The sequence below is a fragment of the Cornus florida genome, unplaced genomic scaffold (assembly GCF_030987335.1).
Source record: "Cornus florida cultivar Cherokee Brave unplaced genomic scaffold, ASM3098733v1 CherokeeBrave_3.0.0_Hap2_Chr05, whole genome shotgun sequence".
Lineage (NCBI taxonomy): Eukaryota > Viridiplantae > Streptophyta > Magnoliopsida > Cornales > Cornaceae > Cornus > Cornus florida.
This window is the reverse complement of record NW_026775575.1, coordinates 82,787,781-82,814,920: the sequence shown is the minus strand read 5'-3', so window position 1 is coordinate 82,814,920 and position 27,140 is coordinate 82,787,781. Positions and strand designations below refer to the sequence as shown.

At 37.6% G+C, this 27,140-nt stretch overlaps 2 protein-coding genes and 1 non-coding gene across 4 annotated transcripts; 2 read left to right on the top strand and 1 right to left on the bottom strand.

The window, feature by feature from the left end:
* The first annotated feature begins 15,376 nt into the window (after positions 1-15,376).
* Positions 15,377-18,741, top strand: LOC132307216 (SAGA-associated factor 11). The gene is made up of 4 exons (XM_059804914.1): positions 15,377-15,555; positions 16,923-17,040; positions 17,630-17,941; positions 18,215-18,741. Exons 2-4 carry the CDS (start codon positions 16,999-17,001, stop codon positions 18,401-18,403), a joined length of 543 nt encoding a protein of 180 aa, XP_059660897.1. The 5' UTR covers positions 15,377-15,555; positions 16,923-16,998; the 3' UTR covers positions 18,404-18,741.
* A 1,561-nt stretch (positions 18,742-20,302) lies between these two features.
* On the bottom strand, positions 20,303-25,258 carry LOC132307215 (BAG family molecular chaperone regulator 4-like). 2 transcript variants are annotated; one of them, XM_059804913.1, is made up of 5 exons: positions 24,648-25,258; positions 23,458-23,714; positions 23,235-23,381; positions 20,756-20,962; positions 20,303-20,684 (listed from the first exon to the last, which is right to left on the bottom strand). In XM_059804913.1, exons 1-4 carry the CDS (start codon positions 24,883-24,885, stop codon positions 20,804-20,806), a joined length of 801 nt encoding a protein of 266 aa, XP_059660896.1. In that variant the 5' UTR covers positions 24,886-25,258; the 3' UTR covers positions 20,303-20,684; positions 20,756-20,803. The 2 variants fall into 2 exon arrangements, with proteins under 2 accessions (XP_059660896.1, XP_059660895.1); XM_059804912.1 differs by having other exon boundaries at positions 20,306-20,962.
* Positions 25,259-26,962: 1,704 nt separating this feature from the next.
* Positions 26,963-27,036, top strand: TRNAI-UAU (transfer RNA isoleucine (anticodon UAU)). Its single transcript has one exon. It is a non-coding gene; the product is annotated as a tRNA-Ile (tRNA).
* Positions 27,037-27,140: the final 104 nt, after the last annotated feature.

Here is a 27,140-nt window from a genome sequence, read left to right as displayed (position 1 = left end):
ACTCGTGGTACCATAAACATATATATAAAGTCCGTCCAAATCCAGGGTAAGCAGTTTAACTATTTATTAAACTGACCTACAATAAACCAACTAGTTAGTCACTCAACTTATTCAGTGGATATGACTTAACTACCATCCATTAATTCAGGAAGTCATCCAACTTGGTTACAGCTGATCTGACTTAGTCACAATTAGGATTCGATATCTTACAATCCATTCCATTAATCCATTAGGTTAGGTCTTAGCGTTTTGAAGCTAAACCATCCCTAGTATGCCACCGTCCCATACCGGTGCATATAATCCTCCATATCAATGCCAATTACAATATAGAAATCATAATTTAGTAAATTACATTCCAAAACATTATCCAAATAATTGCAGGAAGATATTTGATGTTCTAGCAATTAAAAATCCAAACGATAATCCATATCATTGCAGAAAATATTTACTATTTCAACAATTAGCCTCCAAAGCATGCATAGGTCAACTTCAATACATCAATGACCCTATAATGTATTTAGAACAATTTATAAACATATTAGATCCCACTGGAATGCTCAAAAATAAGCTTGAGCAATTAAGTCTTCTTCCATCCCTTAATCGTGTACAATGTGCATAAATTTTATACAGTTTGTTCCGTTAATTTAGAGGTAAACTTTAATCAATTAAAAGTTCTATTAATACCCAAAGCTAACTTCTTAATCACTATGGCAAGTCCCAATATTTTTTTTTTAACAGTTCAAACACACAACAGCTTCAAATAGTGCATTAAACACCTTCCGGAAGCAAACTGAGCGAGAACAGGTTATGAACAAAGGTGGAGCCGGCTCCAATTTTTATTGGAGCCTACTCTACTTGGGTAGAGCCGGCTCTACACCTCCTAGAGCCCGCTTTACACTAGGGGGGAGCCGGCTCCCTCCTCCATGGAGCCGGCTCTCTCCCTCTCTGAGAGCCGTCTGTCCGTCTGTGACTTCTGCGACCTTCTTCTTCAACGCCGGCCGCTTCCCATCCATTTTATTTAGTTTTAGACTATTCCCAAGGGTCCTAACTATGTCCAGTATAATCCCCATGGAGTGTTTACAACAGTTGAAATCAAAAACAAAAATTACAAGTTCCACAGACAAATCATGCTTAGGAAAACAACTACTGTAATGAACTTTAAAAAACCATCACCGAATTTATTCAAGGCAAAGATAAGGTTAAATTGACATATAAAAACATACTTAATTCAATTATTGATCCATTAGAACCCTAGAGTATATCTAGGTGCACAGAACACAGGCCAACGGGAAGGAGGAAGAAAAGAACTTGCCTGAAGTTTTGGACTCAAAACTTGTCGCCGTCTTCCCAACGTCCGGTAACCACTGCAATACTGTCTAGCTTCCTAATACCTCTGCCCTTCCCTTCTCCTAGGTCCAACCCTGAAATCCCCGTCGAATCCCACACCAAACAAAATCTGTTCTCTCAAAACCTCACTCTGTATCTCTCTGTTTTTATGTTACGCGAGTAGAGTCTTTTTTTTTTTTTCCAATCCTTAATACCAAGAAGCATGTATATATATAGGCGTACAAATCCCAAACCCTAATCCTTGTTTAATAGAGACAGAGCCCTCCTTGGCCCATAAACCGACCTATGATATATACATTGCCGGCTATAAACTGAAACCCTAATATAACTATATGTGTCCCATACAGTCCCGTGAAAACCAAATTAAACAAAACAAATAAATTTACCACTTAAATAATTAACTATAATTAAATAAATTAAATCAAAACAATTAACTCAAATAAATTAAAACAATTAAATCAATTTACTAATTAAAACACTTAAACAATCAAATTAACGAATTAAAACACTTAAACAATTAAATAATCAAATTACGAATTAAAACACTTAAACAATTAAATAATCAAATTAATTCAACTAATCACACATAATCAAATAAAATGCAATTAACTACTAAATTAAAATCCCCGGGATATCCTTTTAAAATTAGGGGTATTACATTCTTTCCCCCTAACAAAAGGAATTCCGTCCTCGGAATTCGCTCTTACCTTCTTCCAGTATTTCAGGAAACTGCGAGCGAATGACATCCTCCCGTTCCCAAGTAGACTCAGCCTCATTGTGATGACTCCACTGCACACGAACTAATGGGATAACCTTATTACGAAGGATTTGATCCCGACGGTCGACAATACGACACGGTGGCTCCAAATAAGTTGCATCCGGCTGCAACTCAATCTCCCCAACATCAATATGCTGATACCGATCCTCATCGCGCAGAAATTTCCGTAACATAGACATATGGAATACGTTGTGTACGCGGTCCAAATTATCCGGCAGTGCCAACCGATAAGCAACAGCTCCAACTCGATCCGTAATCATGAATGGACCGACAAACCGCGGAGACAACTTCCCTTTCTTCCCAAAGCGCATAACACCCTTCATAGGAGATACTTTGAGAAAAACTTATCCCCAACCTGAAACTCCAAAGCACGAGTGCGACGATCAGCATAGCTCTTCTGCCTACTTTGGGCAGTACGCATGCGATCTCGAATAAGAACAATCTTTTCAGAGGTATCCTTGATGAACTCAGGACCTAAGAATTGATTCTCCCCAACCTCCATCCAACAAACAGGTGATCGACACGGTCGACCGTATAACGCCTCAAAAGGTGCCATCCCAATAGTCTTTTGGAAACTATTGTTATAAGCAAACTCCACAAGTGGCAAATAGTCCTCCCAGTGGCCCTTGAAATCCAGAACACACGACCGAAGCATATCTTCCATAATCTGATTCACCCTCTCAGTCTGTCCGTCAGTCTGAGGATGATAAGCAGTACTAAGGTGTAACTCCGTACCTAAAGCCTGCTGAAAACTCTTCCAAAATCCAGATACAAAGCTCGAATCCCTGTCCGATATAATAGACAAAGGAATGCCATGTAGCTTCACAATCTCTAAAATGTAAAGCCTCGCCAACTGCTCCGAAGTGTAGTCAGTGCAAATAGGCAAGAAATGAGCTGACTTGGTCAACCTATCCATAATGACCCATATGGAATTATGCCCCTTAAAAGAATTTGGCAACCCTTCCACAAAATCCATAGATATGCTCTCCCATTTCCACTCCGGAATTGGTAGTGACTGTAGAGCTCCTGGCGGCCTCTGATGATCAATCTTAACCATCTGACAAGTACTACACTGAGAAACAAAAAGAGCAATGTCCCTCTTCATACCTGCCCACCAAAACTGCCGCTTCATATCTTGATACATCTTATCGCCTCCTGGATGAACAGAGAACTCAGAGTGATGAGTCTCAGTCATCATATCCTTCCTCAAATTATCAGCAGAAGGTACCACTAGCCGTCCCTTGTACCTTAAACCTCCATCAGCCCCAACATAGTAGAATGGAACCTTTCCGGAAGCTATCTCTGTGACCTTGTCGACACATTGCTGATCAGTGAGTTGTGCTTGTAAAACCTTGCGAATGATGGAAAGTGTAACCACCATGCAAGCCATAAAAGCGTCTGACAACTCATCTACATTCTTCAAAGCATTCCACTCAGTAGTGAATAGAGCAGAAAGACTACCAACAGGTCGGCGACTGAGTGCATCCGCCACCACATTCGCTTTCCCTGGATAGTACTGCATAGAAAAATGATAGTCTTTTACAAACTCCAACCATCTGCGCTGTCTCATATTCAGCTCCCGCTGAGTGAACAAGTACTGCAAACTCTTGTGATCACTGAATAATCTGAAGGACTCACCCAACAGATAATGCCTCCAAATACGCAAGGCAAAGACTACTGCTGCCAATTCCAAATCATGTGTTGGATAATTAAGCTCATGAGGCTTAAGTTTCCGAGATCCATAAGAAATCGGTCGCTCCTCCTGCATCAATACACATCCAAGACCCTGCAACGAAGCATCCGTGTAAACAAGATACTCTATCCAGCTCTGCGGAGTAGCCAGAACTGGTGCAGAAGTCAGCTTCCTTTTCAGCTCACCAAAAGCTCGCTGACAGTGTTCATCCTACACGAACTGTACACCCTTCTTGGTCAGATGAGTGAGTGGTCCTGCTATCTTGGAGAACCCCTGGATGAATCGCCTGTAATATCCTGCCAGACCAAGGAAACTCCGAATCTCCGTAGGTGATGTAGGCTGTCCCCACTCGACCACCGCTGAAACCTTGGCCGGATCCACTGCTATCCCCTTTTCTGACACCACGTGACCCAGAAATTTCACCTCCCGCTGCCAAAATTCACATTTCTTGAACTTGGCATATAACTGGTGCTCACGAAGCGTCTGCAAGACTATGCGAAGATGTCTAGCATGATCGTCCTCCGACCGAGAATAGATCAAGATGTCATCAATAAAGACAATAACAAATTGATCCAAATATGCCCGGAAGACTCTATTCATTAAGTCCATGAATACCGCAGGTGCATTAGTCGTCCCAAACGGCATAACACGAAACTCAGAAGAACCATATCTCGTGAGAAATGCTATCTTAGGAACATCCTGCTCCCTAACCCTCAGCTGATGATACCCAGAACGCAAATCAATCTTGGAGAAATATGTGGCTCCCCTTAATTGATCAAACAAGTCATCAATCCTAGGCAAAGGATACTTGTTACGAATCGTAACCTTGTTCAACTCCCTGTAATCTATACATAAACGAAGCGAACCATCCTTCTTCTTCACAAACAGAACCGGTGCTCCCCAAGGTGATGTACTCCTACGAATAAAACCCTGGCTGAGTAACTGCTGAATCTGATCCCTCAGCTCTCTTATCTCTACCGGTGCCATCCTATAGGGTGCCCTAGCAATAGGCGCAGTGCCTGGAGCTAAGTCTATCACAAAGTCAATCTCGCGACTAGGTGGCAACCCTGGAATCTCCTGAAATACATCCGGGAAATCCTGTACAATTGGTATATTATCCAATGACATAGTAATCCCCTCATCCTTTTCCTCTTCCACATGGAATAAATAGGTGCTACCGCATCTTTTAGAACGTGGCATAGCTACTACATACATATCCTGACCAGGTATGGTAAAAATAATAGATCTATCAAAACAATCAACTTGGGCATGGTAGTGAGACAACCAATCCATCCCAAGTATCACATCATAAGTGTGCATGTCCAGGACCAATAGATTGGCTAGAAATCTGAGTCTGCCAATATCTAGTGCCACAGGCCCATCACTCTCATGTATAATAGCTGTATCACCCAATGGTGTAGAAATACCCTGAGGTCTAGTGCATACCCTCGTCCTCATCCCAGATAAAACAACAAAAGTCCTAGCTATAAATGAGTGTGTAGCACCCGTATCAAATAAAACACGTCCATGTAAACCATGAATAGGAAACTTACCCTCAATAGTCTGAGGTGCCTGAACATCATGTGGCTTGGGGTTATACACCCTACCATAATACAACTGCTGTGGTGCCTGTCCCTGAGTTTGCAGCGGTGCCGGTAAAGCCAGATGTGTCTGTCCCTGAATCCGTGGAACCTGTGGAGCTGGTAGAGGCACTGACGCCCTCTGTCCCTGCTGCATATACTGTCCCTGTCCCTGTCCTGCTTTAGGACACTGCCTGGTGGTATGACCATACTCTCCACAAGTGTAACAACTACCCTGGAAAGTACCAAATAGCCTCCTCTGTCGGTTAGCCTGTGGCTGACCCTGTCCTGCCTGTGGTCCCCCATTCTGTTGCCTCTGAATAGGTGCCCCATTCTGATGAGCATCTGAACCACCCTTGTGTTTCTTCCAAGGTTGTTGTCCCTGGAACTTGCCTTTGTCATTCTATCAGTGACCATTGCCATTCCCCTTTTCAGCTGACTGATTAGTAGAGTCTTTATCACCCCGCTTCTCACCACGAGCTTGTCTGATGTCCACAGTCAACTGATACTGTTGTAGAGCGGCGTCTACCACCTGAGCATAGGTAGTATAGGCTGGACTACCTGTAATAGCTCTCTTGATAGACCACATCAGTCCCTTGACGAAACTGTTACGCTTCTTCTCTTCTGTATCCACCTCATCCGGTGCAAAGAGAGACAAGCGTGTGAATTGTTGCTCATACTCCGCCACTGTCATGTTTCCTTGCTGCAGATTTAGAAACTCGGTCTTCATAGCTGCCCTGACTGCATAGGGAAAATATTTTCCCTCAAAGCGAGCACTGAACTCATCATAAGTCAATGTCATCCTCTCCTCTGGGGTGGTAACTGACTCCCACCACTGCAGTGCATTCCCAACTAGCTTGAAAGTAGCAAGCATCTGCTTTTGAACCTCTGTGCACTGAACCAAACGAAGATGACGCTCAATGTCTTGTTTCCACTGGTGAGCTGCTCTCGCATCGGTGGAGCCTGAGAACACAGGTGGACTCCCCTTTGTGAAAGAGCTCCTAGCCTTTCCCCAAGAATCCGTCTGAACCACTGGTGCTGGTACAGGTACCTGCTGAACCTGTGGTTGGTTCCGGAGTACAGCTGTTACCCCAGCCTCTATAGCCTGAGCAACAAGGTCATTGAGGTATGGAGGAATCTCTGGATCTCTGTCCCGACCCTGAGTCTGTTGAACTTCCTCCTGCTCCACCTGAAACCCTGGCATTTGCTGCTCTTCTTCCATTTGCCGACGTTGTAGACGTTCCGGCTGTCTACGTGCCACTCTCCTCTGTCGACTGTTCATGTTCTGTCCTCTTCCAGTGTTAACCATGCTATTAACATCGAAAGACAGACATCAGTACAAGTTTAAACGAACCGTAAAAGAATTCAACGAATCCTAAACATAAGCTCTATATAAAAAACGCTACACGGAAGTCTTAATACGAAACGTCCTAGAGACACTTGAACCTGGAGTGCTCTGATACCAACTGAGATACCCCTCGGATCCGAGACACGGGTTGATCAGGCCCAGGCCCAAACCCGAGGGAATATTAAACAATTAAAGTATTTTAAAACGAACACAGATGACAAAAAGAACAATAAAGATAGAATAAAACTGCAAGAAATAATAATAATAAAATCCTCTATGTGTAACTGAAAATTTAAACTCCAATCTTTCAAAACTTCAAAGTTACAACTTGGGAATCCACTGATGGACCCCTAACTAAAAATTCAACTGAGACTGAAACTGAAAATAGATAATACTAGAAACATCAGGGGAAATCCTACGTAGTCCGGTGAAAGTGAGACTGTCCTCGACAAGCACGATCAAGCTCTAAGGCTGGAACCGTCCTGTACCTTAAAAGAATGATAAAGGAGTGGGTCAGACCCACGAGCAAGTTCTAATCTAACTGTAATCCATACAGTGACCCGATACGCAGATACACCGTAGACATCTCACAATATCTATCTAGTCCATACGTATAAATATATCCACACTAAGGGACATTCACTAGTCTATAATAGGGGTCTCAACCTGAATAGAAGGCAACATGCGAATACGCACCCAAAGGTAGGCATGAGTACCTAGACCTAACAGGGTACACCTCAACCTATTACAACCAGCTACGCATCCACTGCATATACGCACCCTAACCAACGAGTCTGAGACTCAAGCTCAACTCGTGATACCATAAACATATATATAAAGTCCGTCCAAATCCAGGGTAAGCAGTTTAACTATTTATTAAACTGACCTACAATAAACCAACTAGTTAGTCACTCAACTTATTCAGTGGATATGACTTAACTACCATCCGTTAATCAAGGAAGTCATCCAACTTGGTTACAACTGATCTGACTTAGTCACAATTAGGATTCGATATCTTACAATCCATTCCATTAATCCATTAGGTTAGGTCTTAGCGTTTTGAAGCTAAACCATCCCTAGTATGCCACCGTCCCATACCGGTGCATATAATCCTCCATATCAATGCCAATTACAATATAGAAATCATAATTTAGTAAATTACATTCCAAAACATTATCCAAATAATTGCAGGAAGATATTTGATGTTCTAGCAATTAAAAATCCAAACGATAATCCATATCATTGCAGAAAGTATTTACTATTTCAACAATTAGCCTCCAAAGCATGCATAGGTCAACTTCAATACATCAATGACCCTATAATGTATTTAGAACAATTTATAAACATATTAGATCCCACTGGAATGCTCAAAAATAAGCTTGAGCAATTAAGTCTTCTTCCATCCCTTAATCGTGTACAATGTGCATAAAGTTTATACAGTTTGTTCCGTTAATTTAGAGGTAAACTTTATCAATTAAAAGTTCTATTAATACCCAAAGCTAACTTCTTAATCACTATGGCAAGTCCCAATATTTTTTTTTTAACAGTTCAAACACACAACAGCTTCAAACAGTGCATTAAACACCTTCCGGAAGCAAACTGAGCGAGAACAGGTTATGAACAAAGGTGGAGCCGGCTCCAATTTTTATTGGAGCCTACTCTACTTGGGTAGAGCTGGCTCTACACCTCCTAGAGCCCGCTCTACACTAGGGGGGAGCCGGCTCCCTCCTCCATGGAGCCGGCTCTCTCCCTCTCTGAGAGCCGTCTGTCCGTCTGTGACTTCTGCGACCTTCTTCTTCAACGTCGGCCGCTTCCCATCCATTTTATTTAGTTTTAGACTATTCCCAAGGGTCCTAACTATGTCCAGTATAATCCCCATGGAGTGTTTACAACAGTTGAAATCAAAAACAAAAACTACAAGTTCCACAGACAAATCATGCTTAGGAAAACAACTACTGTAATGAACTTTAAAAAACCATCACCGAATTTATTCAAGGCAAAGATAAGGTTAAATTGACATATAAAAACATGCTTAATTCAATTATTGATCCATTAGAACCCTAGAGTATATCTAGGTGCACAGAACACAGGCCAACGGGAAGGAGGAAGAAAAGAACTTGCCTGAAGTTTTGGACTCAAAACTTGTCGCCGTCTTCCCAACGTCCGGTAACCACTGCAACACTGTCTAGCTTCCTAATACCTCTGCCCTTCCCTTCTCCTAGGTCCAACCCTGAAATCCCCGTCGAATCCCACACCAAACAAAATCTGTTCTCTCAAAACCTCACTCTGTATCTCTCTGTTTTTATGTTACGCGAGTAGAGTCTTTTTTTTTTTTCCAATCCTTAATACCAAGAAGCATGTATATATATAGGCGTACAAATCCCAAACCCTAATCCTTGTTTAATAGAGACAGAGCCCTCCTTGGCCCATAAACCGACCTATGATATATACATTGCCGGCTATAAACTGAAACCCTAATATAACTATATGTGTCCCATACAGTCCCGTGAAAACCAAATTAAACAAAACAAATAAATTTACCACTTGAATAATTAACTATAATTAAATAAATTAAATCAAAACAATTAACTCAAATAAATTAAAACAATTAAATCAATTTACTAATTAAAACACTTAAACAATCAAATTAACGAATTAAAACACTTAAACAATTAAATAACCAAATTACGAATTAAAACACTTAAACAATTAAATAATCAAATTAATTCAACTAATCACACATAATCAAATAAATGCAATTAACTACTAAATTAAAATCCCCGGGATATCCTTTTAAAATTCGGGGTATTACACTAACCAAATTCAAATATAATCAATGCAATGCCATAGAATGCAATGCATGCCGATGTCATTTCCCATTTTCAACATTCGAAACCATCACTTTCAAACTGTTAATATAATCCGCCCTTTGGTGACCCCGCAGTGACATGAGAGAAGGATTGGCTAGTATCCCTGACCCTTGGTATCCCCGCGGCGTCATTATGGGGCCCAGCTAGCTCAACCACTCTAGGGCGACTCCCTAATTCCCTCTAAGCTATATTAACACTCCGGCCCTTTGGTATCCCCGCGGCGACCAGGTTTTCATAAAACCATTTCATAAAAACTCTTTCCCAAAATTTCACTTTTTATTTCAAAGGAAAAATTCTCCCACTTCATGCCCAATGCAAGTGCACGGATGCATCAATACCATGTACATGTCCATTATTCCATAACTAATTCAACTTTAGTAATCGAAGCAAAGTTTCACAAGGATTTCTAAAGAAATTACAACATACTTTTATACAATAGAATTTTAGCAAGACGAACATATATAAATCATCCCATAAACATGCTCTTTATATAACTCATTTACCATACATAGTTGCACAATTAATGTATACACATAACAACCAACAATTTACTGAAGTTCTAAACAAATTGATAATGCTAACAACAATTTAAGAGGGATTAATTCATTAAATCACAAGACTTCATGGATTAAGAACCCCCACCTTGATTTTGAACAAAACCTTTAAAATGGGTTCAAATTTTCGAAGTCCCTAGGGAGGCTCAAAGTTGGAATTTCTAGTACACATGCGTAGAGCTCGTCGTGCTCTTCGTTTTGCCTCAAACGGCACTCAAAAACTCCAAGGATTGAAGATGGAATCAAACTTCAAAGATTTGAAGTAAAATGAAAAAGAAAAACCAAGAACAAGAGTGAGAGAGAGGAACTTACGGGAGAGAGAAATGAGAAGGCAGAATTGTGGTCTCTAGACCACTTTTGATATAGTGGTGGGCCCCACGAATTTTATTTCTTTTCTCATTATCTTTTACTTGAAATTTTACACCATATAAAATGCATCACCATTTAAATGTCATACCATCATATAAATTAAAATGCACCAAATGCAATTGGACCCAACCACAATCCCACACAAAAAACTTGAAAAGACAGAAATACCCTTACTTCAACGAAATTCCGGAAAAATGAAAAATGCCGAAAATCGAAAACGTCACAAATTACCATAATGATAAAAACTCTAAAATAGAAACATAATGGGATACACTTTCCTTTACAAATTTCAACCTTCCAAAATGAAAAAGGAAACTAATTTTCTGCACACGAATTTTGAGCCATAAACTCAACAATCTCCACCTTGGCTCAAAACTCAATCTTCACGTGCTTCTCCATAACTCCACCTCGAATAAGGATCTCTTCATAGCTCCACCTCAACTGAAGATTTCTCCACCTCAAATAAAACACTATGATGAACTTGAGAAACACTCTAACAATCTCTACATTTTCTCAAATTTCATCATTTTTCTTTTCTCTATCCATCTCATTGGTGTTTAATTGCTCACGTATAGTAACCCACCAATCTTCAAACTCATCTTCATCAATTGCTTTTCTGGATTAAAGTGTGATGTTTCCAATTTTCAGCATTTTTCCAATTTTTCGGAATTTTGTTGATGCAAGGGCAATTTTGTCTTTTCATGTTTTGCGTACGAGATTTTAGTCGGGTCCATTTTCATCATAATTAATTTTTATTCATTATGTTGTAAGTGAATGCATGTTAAATGTGCATTTATATGTGTGTAAGGTGCAAAATGAATGTTTAAAGAAAAAGAGAAAATAAAAAGTTAATGGCGGGACCCACCACTATCATTTTGTGGTATAGAGACCACTTGGTTTCTCATCACTCTCTCAATCTCCTGTAACTCTCTCTTCTCCCCTTCTCTTCTTCATTTTTCTTTTCCTTTTAAGTTCCAAATTTCAAATCAAGACTACTCTCTCAATATTTGGAGTTTTTGGAAGCCGTTTGCAGCAAAACAAAGCCTACGACGAGACCTTCGTATCTATACCAACAATTTCAGTTTTGGTACTCCCTTGTGCATTCGAATTTAGAGACCTATTTCAAGGGTTTTGCTCAATTTTAAGGTAGGGGCCCTTAATCCATGAAATCTTGTGCTTTAGTGAGTCAATTCTTCATAGATGGTTGTTGACATGCTTAATTTGTATAGAATCAAGTCTATTGTCTAGTTGATGTATATATATATATTTGCTAATTGAGTAATTGTGGTATTAAATGATCTATGTGTAGAGCATGTCTATGTGTTGATTCTTTATATGCCTACCATGCAAAATTTCATTGTATGAGAATATGTTGTACTTCATTAAAAGTTCTTATGAATTATGCTTTGCTAATTAAATTTTGAGTGATTGGAGAATGATGAGCATAAACATGATATTGAGGCATTCATGCATTGACATTGGGCATGAAAAAGGGAAGAATTGTTTTGATATGAAAAAAAGGGGATTTCGGGGATGTGTTTGATTAATGTGGTTTTGAGAAAACTCGGTCGCCGCGGGGGTACCAAAGGGCCGGAGAGTTAATATAGCCTAGAGGGAACTAGAGAGATTGTTCTAGCGTGGTTGAGCTAGCTGGGCCCCATAATGACGCCGCGGGGGTACCAAGGGTCAGGGACACTAGCCAATCCGTCTCTCGTGTCACTGCAGGGTCACCAAAGGGCGGGTTATATTAACAATTTGAAAGTGATGATTTTGAATGTGAAAATGGGGAGAGACATTGGCATGCATTGCAGTTCATTGCATCATTGTTTATGTTGAGATTGGTTTTTTTATTGTATTACCCCGGTTTAGTATGATCCCCATTCCCATTGCTCTATTCTTTGTATGGATTCACGGGGACACAAGAAGCGTGTCTTAAGTGCTACCTGCTGAGAAAATTGCTCACCCTATATACTTAACATTTTCAGGTCATGGCAAAGAAACGGCGGATGAAAATCCACTACTAAATTGAAGGAACTTGGAGAGCATTTTGGATATATTTTTGTAGAGCTTGAACTTGTTTTGTGTAGCACATGTAATAAGATGTGTTAAGTTCATTTGGCATATAAATGATGATGCAATTGAAACCTTGAATCCATTTTGTTGTAAATAAAGACTTTTGAAATGACTATGTACGGGACTATGTAGTTTGAATCAAGCATCGTTATGAGGTGTTCATGAATTGGTACTCCTGTTCATGATTGTAGATCAATTCATTTGTATGATGTTAGAGTGAATCTATCACAATAACTTAGTCTTTGTTTTAGTTCTTTTTTGTCTCCAAATTGCAGTACCACAGCAGCAGGTTCCAGCCTCGGGAGGGTCATTTCGGTTTACCGAAATGGCACTTCGGTCGACCGAACCACTTGCACCCTCTCAGTATCTCCTATTTTGGTCGACTGAAATGGGGTTCGGTCAACCGAACCATCTTCACACTCTTGGCATCTCTCATTTCGGTCGACCGATGGAGGGTTTCGGTCGACCGGTTCAGGAAGGTCTGCTTCGGACGATCGAAGCTCCACTTCGGTCGACCGAAGTGCACTTGTTTTAGGTTTCTTGTTCCTTCTTCTTTTGTAATCCACTCTTGACTCTTAAGAGTTTCTTAGAACATTGGAAAAGCATAGTTTTAATTCAAATGAGTATGTTTAGATGCTAAACATGAAGAGTTTGACGTAGTTGACCTCGGGTTCGAGTCAAGACCCGGCTAACGGTTCAGACCTCTGGGTTCGGGTCGTCACACAAAGCAACAAACCTCTCTTCTTTACTCTTTATCAAGCTTAGAGCAAACCCCTTCATTATTCATACCCCTTGCCCCATCTAGAGAACTAGCACTCACTCTTGTCTTATATTCAAAACTTGTTCCTCGTGGGCTTCATCTCTATCACTTTTGCCCCATCTTGAAAACGAGCATCCTCTGGCTTGTCCCAAAACTTGTTCTTTATGGGCTTTACACCATCACCTTCTTTATACCTTTGTGTCATCATCAATTCTTGATTGAATCTCAATTGCACCTCACGATCATCTTATGCTTCGCAACAACCTTCTTCTACTGATCTTCAGGACCAATCACAGGCTCTGACCCACCATCGGCTCTGATACCAGTTGTTGGGGATAATTAACTCCCTTCAACCCACTTAACGGTCGGCTGTTGTTGAGAGTTAAATCCCTCCTTCATCACACACAGGGGAAACATCATCACATCACATCAATACAAGCATATATGGAGATAACAATCACGCACATCCACGCACAACACAATATTTTACATGGTTCACCCAACTCTAGGGTTACGTCCATAGGAGAGAGAAATTTCACTATTATAAATTAAGGAAGAGAATATACAACCACATGTCAAAACCCCCACTTACTCACTCATCATCCCTTTTGAGGCTACATGTATATACTCAGGAATTACATATATTCTCCCATCTCCTCACAACACTTACCCTTAAACCCCTTACATCTTTTCTCTTTTCTCTCTCTCTCAACTCCTCACACCTATCTCTATTTATAGAGTCTTCAAAACCAATTCCTTGTTGGACCAGTATTCCCCAACTTGCTTACAAGAAATTACCATAATGATAAAAACTCTAAAATAGAAATATAATGGGATACACTTTCCTTTACAAATTTCAACCTTCCAAAACAAAAAAAGAAATGAATTTTCTGCACACGAATTTTGAGCCATAAACTCAACAAAAATTAAAAGATATGATAAAATATGGATGACACTCATGGCATTCCAAGAGAAAGAAAAAGAAAAAACATTTTTCTTGTTCTTTTAATTTACTTTCTTGACTTGTATATAATTATTCAGATCATTTTGAGAAGTGAAGTGAAAAAAGAAAATAAAAGAAAAAAAAGTCAAAAAAAAGAAGAAGAAAAGAAATGTAACAACCTCGATCTCCTACTCTTTTCATAGTTTTATGATTGAAATGGAACAATGTTTTGAAGTTCCAATCTTTTTAGGCCATATTGGTTATATTTTTGGATATATGGAATAAGAAAATTACATATTTCGAATGATAAGTTACCTGTTTTAAAATGTTCGACTCTTAAAAGAGAGATTTTTTTTTTTTTTAATTTTTTTTTCCTATTTCAGGTGGATAAAATATTTTGTTTTATTTTATTAATAGAAGGGTAAAAGAAAATGAAAAAATATTTTTGTCTCTATTTTCAAAATCATGCATAAAATTATACTTGAACTAACAAAACTTATCAATCTACTCCCAAACCCATGACGGGTTCATTTAATGGGTTGTGAAATGCCAATTTTAACCTTACCATTTGATATTAAATTAAAAGTTATAATTATTATTATAAAATTATAAAAATAATATTGGGGGACGAAAAATGAGTCATCGATGGCTAGTAAGATAATAACTCATCTAACATTAAATAATATTATTATAAAAGAATATTTTTTAATTTTAAAATAATAATAATAATTTTAAATTTAATATTAAATAACAATGTCAAATTTAAGGTTTCACAACTCATTTATTTAATGGGTTGGACATGAGTTTAGGGGTAATTTGATAAGTTTTGTTAATTAATGAAATTTTTAATTTTACTGAATTTTATGAACGATTTTAAAAATAGGAAGGAGTTTAATGATTTTAACAATTTATTTTGTTAATAGAAAGGGTAAAACAATTTGGAAAAGTAAATGATCATCACAAGTTCATTTTCATTTGGAACCATTTATTTATTTTTTTAAAATTTCTTTATAAAGAAATTTGGGTATTAAGAATCTCGTTTTCCTCCCATTTCTCTCCTTTCTTCCCTCCCCCGCCTCACTTCTCTTTCATCCAAACACGGTGTGAACCGACCAACTTACCAAGCTTCATCATTCCAACAAGTTCCTAATCCAAACGATCCAGCGGAGATCAAGAAACTGGGAAGGCCCAATACGACTCTCTCTCTCTCTCTCTCTCTCTCTTCTTCGAAAGTTTCTCTGTGAGCTCTCTCTTCTCTAGCACAGTTGTATTGATCTGTATTCTTGTATTCGATTAGACGCTCATATATTGGCATTGCACGTTTTAGCTTTATCTTTATGTATATACATGTGTGTATATATTCGAGATATATGAGTGTGAATGTTGGGGAAACAAATCAAAATCAGTTGTTTATATATCTATGTTGACGATCGTAGATTAATGTTATAATTATTTATCCAATCAATTCCATTTCGAAATATCGAAAGCTTCCTCATACTGGGTACTACGATTCTTGTGCCCTGTTGATCGAATTTCTCTTCAGGAAGCCACCAAATTATTGAATTAATGTGACAAAACTATTTACAGCTCTTAAACATAGGTCAAACAATCAATTACACCGATTATGCCCTTCACTATGTGATAATGGTGGAGGAATTTTTTTTTCTTTGATGATTAGTTGTTGTACTGAATTGAATTACACAGAGCTATATGTTCAAATTGCATTTTATGAACCCGGCTATGCCGTCGTTGATTTTATTATCTCTTCTAGTTGGTAGAACACAATTAGCTTAATTTACCCAAAAAACACACACACACACAATTAGCTTGACAAGTTATGTGGTGATTGCTGCGGATGGAGACCGTGCAGTGTAGTATGAAGCAAGTTATGTGGTGATTGCTGCGGATGGAGACCGTGCAGTGTAGTATGAAGCAAGTTATTTGGTGATTGCTGCGGATGGAGACCGTGCAGTGTAGTATGAAGCAGAATGTTTCAATGGTCTTTAGACCGTGCAGTGTACTATTTCCTAATTTCTGTCTCTATACACAAAATAAAGTTCAATTGAATCTTGATTATGTTTTGGAAGGATGGCTCTGGATTGAGATCCATCATTTTGTAGAATGAGGAAAGATAATCTTAAAAAAGATAAATAGAAAAGATCATAGCTTTTTATCCTTGGAAGAAAGTAAGAGAGAATGTTGATCATGACAAATCAACACTCGATTGTACTGATCTATTCATGATCCTTAGGGTGAGATGCTCATTGCTCATTTGAGTGACTGTTTTCAATCACCTGCAGCAGCTCTGTTAGGACTTAGAAGGCATAAGTAAACAGAATGGTAACACCTCAAGTCATTGATACTTCTTATTGAATGTTATTTTGAGATTTATGAGTACACGTTAAGTTTTTGAACAAATGCTTCGCTACTTCAGAAGATTCACGACTCTTTGGTTAGCAGCTGCTTACTCTAGTTGTCGATTATGTTGATTTTTGTTTTTATTATTGTTTTTTTAATACTTTTCCACTTCCTCTGAATTGATTCATTTATCAACCCAGTTCTCTGACTCATTCTCTCTATTGTCATTTGCCTTTTTTGGAAAGTTAGAAATCTATTCTTGCTCCAATTGAAGCCTTCAGTGAGTGCCATCCTTACCAGGCTTTGAAGCAACTTGTCAAGACCCATGTCAATGCCAAACAAAGATAACATGTCCTCTCAATCTCAGGTATCTCTGCATTTCACTCATAATTATACAATCCATCAAAAAAGTCGTATAATAATCTTGCATTATTAATGTCTATGTGAAGTTAGATGATGACCTACAAGTATCTTAGTTTTAATCATTATCCTCATAGCTCGGTGGTAAGCACAATATGCGCGCGCGTGTGTGTATTAGTAAGTAGCACGGTGGTAAGGTTAGTTATCCGTGTTACATTATCCTATGTTACATCACTTACATGGGTTTGAGTATTGTGTATAGGTGTTGAACCTTCTTGAACCCCAAATCTTGGCATACAAAAACTCCTCTTTAAATATGCCTAAAAGTCAGATACGGCTATGTGGGCACACGTTACATATTTAAATATATCTTTTTTATCTTATGTAATATTACTAGGCATTATGTGTTATATTACCATGAGTTGTTTCTATCTGTATCCACTACCTTTCTTTTTGCCAAAAAAGGTTTTCAATTTAATGAACCTTAAATTAGTGACAATATATAGTTGTTGTTGGTTATATTTGTTCACATGTGCTGGTGAATGTTCTACCAGATACCTTTTGTAATTCCTAGCTATTGTGGGTTCTGTTTGCAGCTTTCATCTCATTTTCTTGGTGATCTCCTGGATTCCATTATTGTTGATGTTGCATCTGAATGTCACCGAATAGCGAGGCTAGGCCTTGATCGTAATTTGGAAGAAGAGGAAGAAGAATTACGGCTTTCAGCACAAGCACGGGCAATGGTAGCTGATCCTAGTAATTGTATTGAAACAAATAGCAAATATGTGGTTGATATATTTGGACAAACTCATCCTCCTGTAGCCAACGATATATTCGAGTGCATGAACTGTGGGCGATCAATTGTGGCTGGAAGGTTTGCCCCTCATTTGGAGAAGTGCATGGGAAAGGTAATTCTCTCCCTCTTAAACACACACAGACGCACGCACACACACCCTTGTACCATCAACTCAACTCAGTTGTTTCTTAAAACCGAACTAATTTGTCTTGCAATACCTTTCAATGTTATCTCCTAGTAAGCATCGTTTTGTTTATTTAGTGAGGTATATCTTGTTATGCACATTTTATTTCCCACTCTGCAACTTCCATTTCATGAAAATGTATATGATATGTATGGAAGCCTTCTGTTTTCCAACTCTGAAGGGCTTCCCACTCTGTAACAGGGTAGAAAGGCTCGTCTCAAGGCAACAAGAAGTAGCACAGCTGCACAAAACCGGTACTCACGAGGGGGCCATGTTTCAAATTCCACCCACTCCCCTTATTCGAATTCCACCAGTATGAATCGGTTATCAAATGGAACACCTGGTGTTGCAGGTGAGGAGTACTCGAATGGAACCTTGGAAGAGCCATGATAGAATCCTGAACTGAGGCACGCCAACAAATTTACTTGAAGTTGGGATGAACACCCAATTCTATACTCCTGGTTGATGAAACATGATCATGGGTGACCTTTTTTCGCTTGTTTTTCTCTCGCTGTTTCCCTTGAAAGACTGTTTAACAGAGATGGGTTAGGTTTTTGGCCATTATCTGTTTAGATATACAACAAATTCACACTTTTTAAGGGAGAAACAAACAACTCTTTCTGATGGATAAATAGATTTCTATAAGAAATTTTGTATCAGTTGCTTGATCATGTTACGATCTATATTCAGCAGATGCAAATGGAAAAGAGAACTTGAAATTTGTACTAGTGTGGACTCTATTGAGACCCTAATTGTATATAAATTATGGATATATGAAGTTTAAACTAGAAGGGTGAATTTTGGCGGTTAAAAAACATTGTGAGAAGCTCCACTTCCTTTCCTCCTCTGCCATCTCCATCTCTTTACAGTATCCCTTTTGATTTTGGAACAAATCACTGGCCTCTATGATGGATGAGTGACTCTCAAACTGCCTGGAAGAACATTTACTAGACCTATTTAGATTTGGGTTGACTCTAAAAAGGCTACTCCATGAGAATTAGGATGATTTCAGTTTTTAATTTTTCAGGGAAATGATAGGTATTTAATTATCAGACCTAAGAGGTGGATTATCTCGTGTGTGTGTGTGTGTGTGTTTTTATTTTTTGGGGATTCCATAATCATCTCTGGTTTTTATTGGAACTTTAAGATAGTTGACACATACAAATTATACATTATGCTTCATAAACAAACTTTAAAAAAGGTTATTATTTCCTGGTTCAGTTTTAGCAGGTGAAGGAGACCTCTATACACCATGAATCTTGTAGGATCTTGAAAAATTATTGAATATCGCGGGTAACAACAATGTAGCATATGGGACAACAATGTAGCATATGGGACGGGAGGACTGCATGTGTTTGGTGATGAATTATGTGGTGTTTTAAGAGGTCCGACAAAAAAATAAAAAAATGAAAAAAGTGCCTTAAAGTTTAGGTTGCTGCACTCAGTTTCTTGCATGCTGATTTTTTTATCCATTCTTATGGCCAGATTGAATCAGGTGTTGAAAGAGAAACATTGGGAAAGATTAGACATTTGGGTCAATTTGGATGGAATATTTACTTCACTCAAGGGATTAATTACTGAAGCACCAATAGGTCCATTTCGGCCTTAAAAAATCGTTATGACCTCTAGTATCTCACCCTCTTTTGTGGAATATGAGAGAAGGGTATTCAATAAAGAGTAAGTCAAATACAATGTAGCATTGGGCTCATGTCGCTATTCATTGGTCGTGAATGTAACGACACACAATTTCGGCACAAGTTCACCGGAAAGTACTCTCGTCATAACTTTTTTCTTCTAAAAAAGATAGACTAATCTAGTCCAATAAAAACCAATTACAGCACTCATCTTCCTTCAGACTATAGAATTAATTTTTCAGGGATTATATATCCTTGTATTATTAATCCAGTTCTGAATAATCATGTACACTCACAAAAGAATGACCACTGATTATTAACTATCAAGCAATGACTTGTATCGGAGTTGGTATTAGGAAGACACAGGAGACCTGACAGAAGAAATCAGGATCTTAAACCTAAAAATGCTTCCGAAAACTCTGTGGACAGTGAAACTCTGATCCGAAGTGTGTCATTCATGAACGGCGAAACTCCATCTCCATCATCGACAGTATAATACCATGGTCAGCAATCGACAGTATAATACCATGGTGAGCAAAATGGTGTACCGGGAAAGAATGCTACAATCATTAATCAAGTATTGCTTATATAATGAAGTTCAGACTGAAGGAGGTGTTGCCACAAGAATGCAGTCCTAAGATTTGATCCCCCTTAGTGCAAACGATTCCTTAGGGGTCATTCTTGCAGGTGAAAGCCCGAGCTTTATCCGATCCGTGTGAAGGGGGCGCTTTGCACGGTGTCCCGGGGATTTAGTCGGGGCAAAACCCTGGATACCCCGGTTACCTAAAAAAAAAGAAAAAAAGAATGCAAAGTCCCGAGACAAGTCTTGCTTTGGAATGTGTTTGACAAGGTCACTGCCATGAAGAGGATTATCAAAAACCATTGCTACTTGTTTCACTGTTCAATATATTGACAAAATCATGTGTACAAAAAACTGTTGTTATTTTAAATTAACTGTAACATTCTATACATTCATGTAAGCCACTCTCTCATTCCAGTTTTCACCAAGTAGCACCTCAGAAATCAGAAATACAAGACTGCACAAAACAGGATTCGAATCATATAACATTACAGATACTCTTTATACAACTCAAACAAAGGGACAAACCTTCAGCTACTCGAACATTTCCCAGTCCTGAGTGATTTTTGTGGAAGATCATCCTATTGGGCTTGGAGCACTGAGGCTTCCGAATCCCAAATCAAATTTCTCCCATTTGGTTGCCACTGACACAGGATTGCTGCTATTCCTAAAAGGATTAGAATTTCTTGCCTTTAAATTGTCAATTGCATCAAGAAAACTCTGGATGCGTCGAACCTGTGCAGGAACAATTAGAGTACAATGTTTCAATCTTCACTTTCATATAAATATTCGACAGTCACAATTAATTACTAGAAATTTCATGTGAAGCTTCTTCTGAATGCAAGCATTTGTGGCAACTCAAGCGGTATAATGACTCGTAAGTAAACATGCTTCAAGGAATTTTAAACAGATGGTTATAATTTTCTATAACTACAAAAGTAACGACGACTCTTCAAAATAGTTAGCAGTACAGACAACACTTACAAGTACCTGACCATTAAATTATCATAACGCCTAAGCTGTTGTAAGTTTGTAACATATTAGAGGATATTCACACTTCCATTATACAACTTAATCAATGCCTCCCAAATTAATATTCTCGTGATTTTCCACTTAAGTAATTTCACAATTCAACCAAAAAAAAAAAAAAAAGGTTTCAGTCACTGGTTTCAGCCTTCAGGGGTTACATAGGGGAATCTGTCTTGAGAAGGGGGAAAGCATTTGTCTCGAACATGCTTGTAGGAGCACAATCTAATGATAACAAGCAACGGTGAACTAAAACTAGTACATGCAGTGATATCAGGTAACAAATAACCAAATATAAGTAACTAGATCAGATTTGTCAAGAACACAAAAATATTCAAGAAGTGCAATTCATTCATCCTGTATCTACTGCAGTTCTTTTGACAGGAAGATAAAGAATGAAACTACTATAAATATATGGGTATAAATAAGAATGTGATAGTGGCAAAGTATCTTTTTCTTTTTCCTTTTTTCTGATAAGTAAAACAGAATAGCAGAACAATCTTTTGAACCAACTATCTACAATTTCTGAATCTTGAATGTGCAGGATTTCAGTAGCCAAATTTTGGGATGACTAACAAACTAATTAACCTAAATGATACAGCTTGAAGAAGCCAAATCGTCTATTGACGCTGAAAAAGGTAAACAGAACTAGAGACCAAACAAAATAAAACTCTAAAATAGAAAACTAATTAACCTAGGAATTTGAGATACAATTTCCACAAGAGAATAAGAGAAAGCCCCTTCTTGACGGTTTTGAAACTGAAAAATGGAGCTTCCAACTCGTTCCATGTGTAAGTATGATTTGTCCTGCCAAATATGAACAATTTCCAACTTATGAACTTATGTAGGAGGACAGCGATTTCACTAGGCAATTGTTGAAATGCCACAGATTGTGACATGTAGGAGACTCCACTGTCAGCAATTAGTTAGTTGGGCACTTGTCGACACAGCATCCATGCCTGAAACTAGTTTCAACACTAATCATAGTGTTTATATACTTCAAAAATGCACAGATGAACAAGTAAGACCCTCTGCTTGCCTTTGCTGAAAGCATTGACTATTAGCTTTATAATTACAAAACCTATTCTGTAGTTTTTACCTTCCTCATTATATTATTATGTACGGTTCATCCACTTATACACAAACTAGAAACTATACAAATACATACATTCTGTATAAGAAATTAATATATACATATATAGCCTGACAAACCATCCATGTCAAAAAGGCAACACCCATGTCCATGTCCACATATCTTAGGCCAAAACCAAAGAGTTTGGTTCCATTTTTACATAGGAAAATATGTCACAAGATATACAGATCCCCTTCTTGACAACATGTCTAGGAAATGGAACTTCTATAAGACACATTCCGGATGCAACAAACTGTTGGCTGTACATAAAGTCTAAAGATGATGACCTCGCCAAAATACCCCATTGAATTAATACTGAAGAACCTAAAATCTTGAAGCTGAAATGTGAGGAACATATTAACCTCAGATGATGTATGTTTTAGAAGGGAAAAGCAGAAATGATGGCTCTAGCACCTCAAATTATGTGAGATGTAAACCTTAAGGTGTGAAATATGTATAAATACACACATAAATACATATATACTTATACATATTTTGAGAATAAATAATAATTACTTAGACACATGTCAACTCTAAGTACTAAATATTATTTTGAGTTAATGGCCTTAAGAGGCAGATGCCTATATTTTGGGAAATTCTTCACATGAAAAGCACAATTCATACTTTAAGCCCTAAGATTTTGTACCAGGAAAATTCTCAAAAATATCATCTCCCTAGAGGACATAAATGTTCAAAGCTGCAATCTCATAGCTACACTATACATTATATTGTAGCATTTGATTGTTTTATGTGCACGAAAACATACCGCTTGCATGGATTAGTGGAATCAACAAGCCATCAGTTGGTCATTGGTTTCTTATTGTTATAAGAGCAGCAAGAACTACTAACCTCGACACGCCTCTGCACTTTTGCTTCTCCATCAGCCTCAATGGTATCCAATTTAAGCAACTGCACCATGAGCAACTCTGTCAAGACGGCAAATTCCCTGTCCGCAACCTTGGTGCAATTATGCACAGTTGTATCCAATGCGACAACCTAAGACATAAATAACAACTAATAAGGTTTCCATGGTGCCACATGAAATGGTTCATTATTGTGAAGCAATCCTGACCTTGTCCCGGAGTTTATCAACTTCTGCACTAACTGTGGCAACAGCTTCATAAGCTTTCAATACACTTTGATTTCTATTCATCTCCTTAAGCTTCCTTTCTTTGCTAGCAGGGTCCTCCAACAGAATCAACTTTGACATGTCTTTTACACCAACCATATGCAAACATTCCTCATCACCCTTCTCTTTCCCTCTAAACAATAGTCTTTGCGCCTTAGGTTCCAGTCCAGTTTCATGGGCAAGAACCTTTTTCAGATCCCCTTCCATTAGACCAGAAACATATATTTTGCATCAATTTTTTTGGAACGTAGAATGCAAAATACTATAAAAACTAGCACCTAAATTAGTTTAAATTCAAAGAAACCCCTACAAGAATAACCAATGTTATTAAAGAAAACTGAACAAATGATTCAAATAAGCATGGAACACATTTAATTTTACCATGGACTTGACCCCATTCGAAACACCAGCATTTTTACAGTATTGAAATTTGAGTTCTACTCGATTTGTATTTTTCACTGTTCAGCCCTTGATATGATTATAGCCTTGATAAAGTAATCTGGACAACTCTCTGGGTTTCAATAGTTGACCGTTATGGCATCACAATGTTTTAATCATCTTTTTGGTTAGTGATTGGAATCACTTGCAAAGACAACATCTTAAAGAATGGGCTTGCAGCTCCAAATCCTACCTCAGAAAGAAATTCAAGACAGAAGGATCTCATTTTCATTTGATGTCCAAATGACCTTCTGTTAAAACAAGTACACATCAATGCACAAAAAAAAAAAAAAAAAAAAAAAAAAAAAAAAAAAAAAAAAAAAAATCAGTGATGGATGTAAAAGTTGCAAGTGATCTTAAACTGATCTGTCTCATAAAGAACACTCGATTAGTTTTTTATTTATAGGGAAAAAGACTTCCTTGATGGACTAAAATCCCCATCAAATGCCCTAAAAGTTGTCAACTGTTTCAATTAATTATGACTTTAATTTATACACAGCTCATTAAAATGATATAAAATACCAAACTAGCTTGAGAGGCAATACCCTGCATCTAATCCCACAAACAAAAGTGAAAAGAGGCAGAAGGATAACATAAAAACATACAAAACTAGCAAATGTGCATCAGTACGTATTCTAGTAAAGAGACTAAATAAAAAATAAAATCATACAGCAGAGAGAAAAATTAGGAAATACCAAAAGTGGATTGATCAGGGACAGTGATATGATGTTGATAAGAGGCATGAGAGACCTTGATCTTGATCATGGTATCAGAATTAGTAGCAGCAGGTTCGGTACCAGAAGCAACATCTCTCTTTTGAACAAGCATTCCCCCGGGCCTCATCTCCCAATCAATAGTGACCTTCCAATTGTAGGTGTACCCTTTTTTCTCCACACCATCACATTTTTTTTTAGTTCTTGATAATCTTTTCATACTCACCAAACCCAAATGAACTGATAAATCCTAAAATGGAATCAAAAGGAAAGGAAAGAAAAAAAAAAAAAAAAAAAAAAAAATTGGGAAAAGGTGTGAAGTTGTTGGTAGAGACTTGGGATAGCTAGATAGGTGAGAGGTGTGTGTAATGTGAGGAGGGTTTGGTTAAAGACTAACAACAAGAAGGAAAAGGAGCTTTGAAACCAATGAAAGTGATGGTGGACAGTGACTTTTCAACTGACCAGTAGAGTTTGCCGTTGGATGGTTTCTACTTGGAAAGTAGGTAGAGAGAGAGAGAGAGATAAGACTCGAAATAGTAAAGGGTTGTCGTCACAAAGCCTCGACATAACAGATTGTGTAGATTGGGATACTTTGGAAGGGGAATCCAACTACAAGGTTAGGATTTAGCACTTGGAGGAGCCCATCAAAGTTGTTTTCACAGCCCCTGGGCAATTATTATGTCTCCTTCTTTTTAATTCTGTTTTTAGAATTTTCCTTCCTATATATATATATATTTATATTTAGCATTTTTTAAAATAAATTAAAATTTTGAGGCATGTTTGGTTTATCACTCATAAAATAGATTTTAAGAAATTATAAATTATAAAATTATTTTTAGAAAACTATATATATTTTTTAATTTTATTTCCTTTTTTTATTATTACAATCATATGAAACATAAAAGAAATATATTTAAGACATGCATTAATGTTACGATAACTTAATCTTGGAATGATCCAACACACGATGTGGTTGCGCATAAGAGATATAAATTATTAGTATTCGTAAGTATGAATGTTAAAGAATTGAACATTCTAATTCATTAGTGTAGCACTGATTTTTACTTGGTGGAGACACAAAGCGGTGTGGCTTACCTCAGTCTTTTGAATGGAGGATTCACAACCAAATGTATTGGTGTGTCGAACACACTGAACATATTATCGATAAGTACAAAATTACTTAAGGCGCCATGAGTAATTTTTCTTACCAGTTGCTAAAGTAAATTCATTCTGAATCATGAGAGATTTATGAACTATAGATTGTAATAAAATATACTTTGATTTACTTGAGTGACCTAGGTCAATACCAAGGACGGATCTAGAAATTCATATAGAGGCAAATTTATAAATAAATAAAAAAGAAAAAGAAGAAATTACAGACAAAAATACAAAAAAGTATAAATTTAAAGGTGTAAAATGCAATAAATTTTTTTTTTTCAATGAGGGCAAATGAGCCCATAGTAGATCCGTGCCCGGTCAATGCACTTCCATATTTTGGTACTAATATATTATTGGAAGGTTACAAAACATACTTTTTAAAGTGTTGCCTCCCAGTTGATAATCTTAGATTATCTAAAGGTTAATATTTTTTTTGTCTCAATTTAAGTGTCACTTATGGGGAGTAGTAATTTTTAAAGGGACATGTGAGACATGCATTGTCTTGTTGAAAAGTTACTAACTTTTCTTTTTAAGTTTTGAATATTCAAATTTGAAATTTTAAATTTAAAGGACATATAAAAAGATGTGAGATATATTGTTTGAAAAAGAAAAGTGGACACTTATTTTGAGACAGACAAAAAAAAAACACGATGCTTATTTTAAAATAGAAGAAGTATTATTTATTCCCCTTTAGGTAAAAATAAAATTACCATATGATTCATTAAAATCAACCCATCGAACTCGGGCAACATGGCAAGACTAACCCATTATAATATGAAAGAATAGGCACAAATCCAAAACACAACGGAACAATCATTCCTCTCATAATTAAAGAGGATAAATGCAAAACTAAACAAACCTCTCACAATTCACACCAACTAAAGTAATCCCAACTTTAATAATCTCCTAAGCCTTGTGAGCATCGCTTAGGTAATGATATAGTCTGCATAAAACTTTTACTAAAATTCATGTAAATAACGTCAAATGTTACATTTGTTGTCCAATCTCCTTTTCAGTATTTTAGTGCCTCTTCACAAGTTTCAACTCATGTCTACTATTATTATTGTTCCTTAAGTTCTATATGTGATGATTATGAGTTTAATATTTGTATAAAATTGTGCATGCAAAGAAAAACGAATGGTCCCGTAGCTCAGTTGGTTAGAGCGTTGGTCTTATGAGCCGAAGGTCGCGGGTTCGAGCCCCGCCGGGACCATTGTTCCTAAGTAATCTTCGTTTTGGGCCGTCTTTTAATATGGGCTCACTTGGGCTAAGTCTTTGCTTGAGTAATTTTCGCTTTGGACCTTACTTTATATGGGC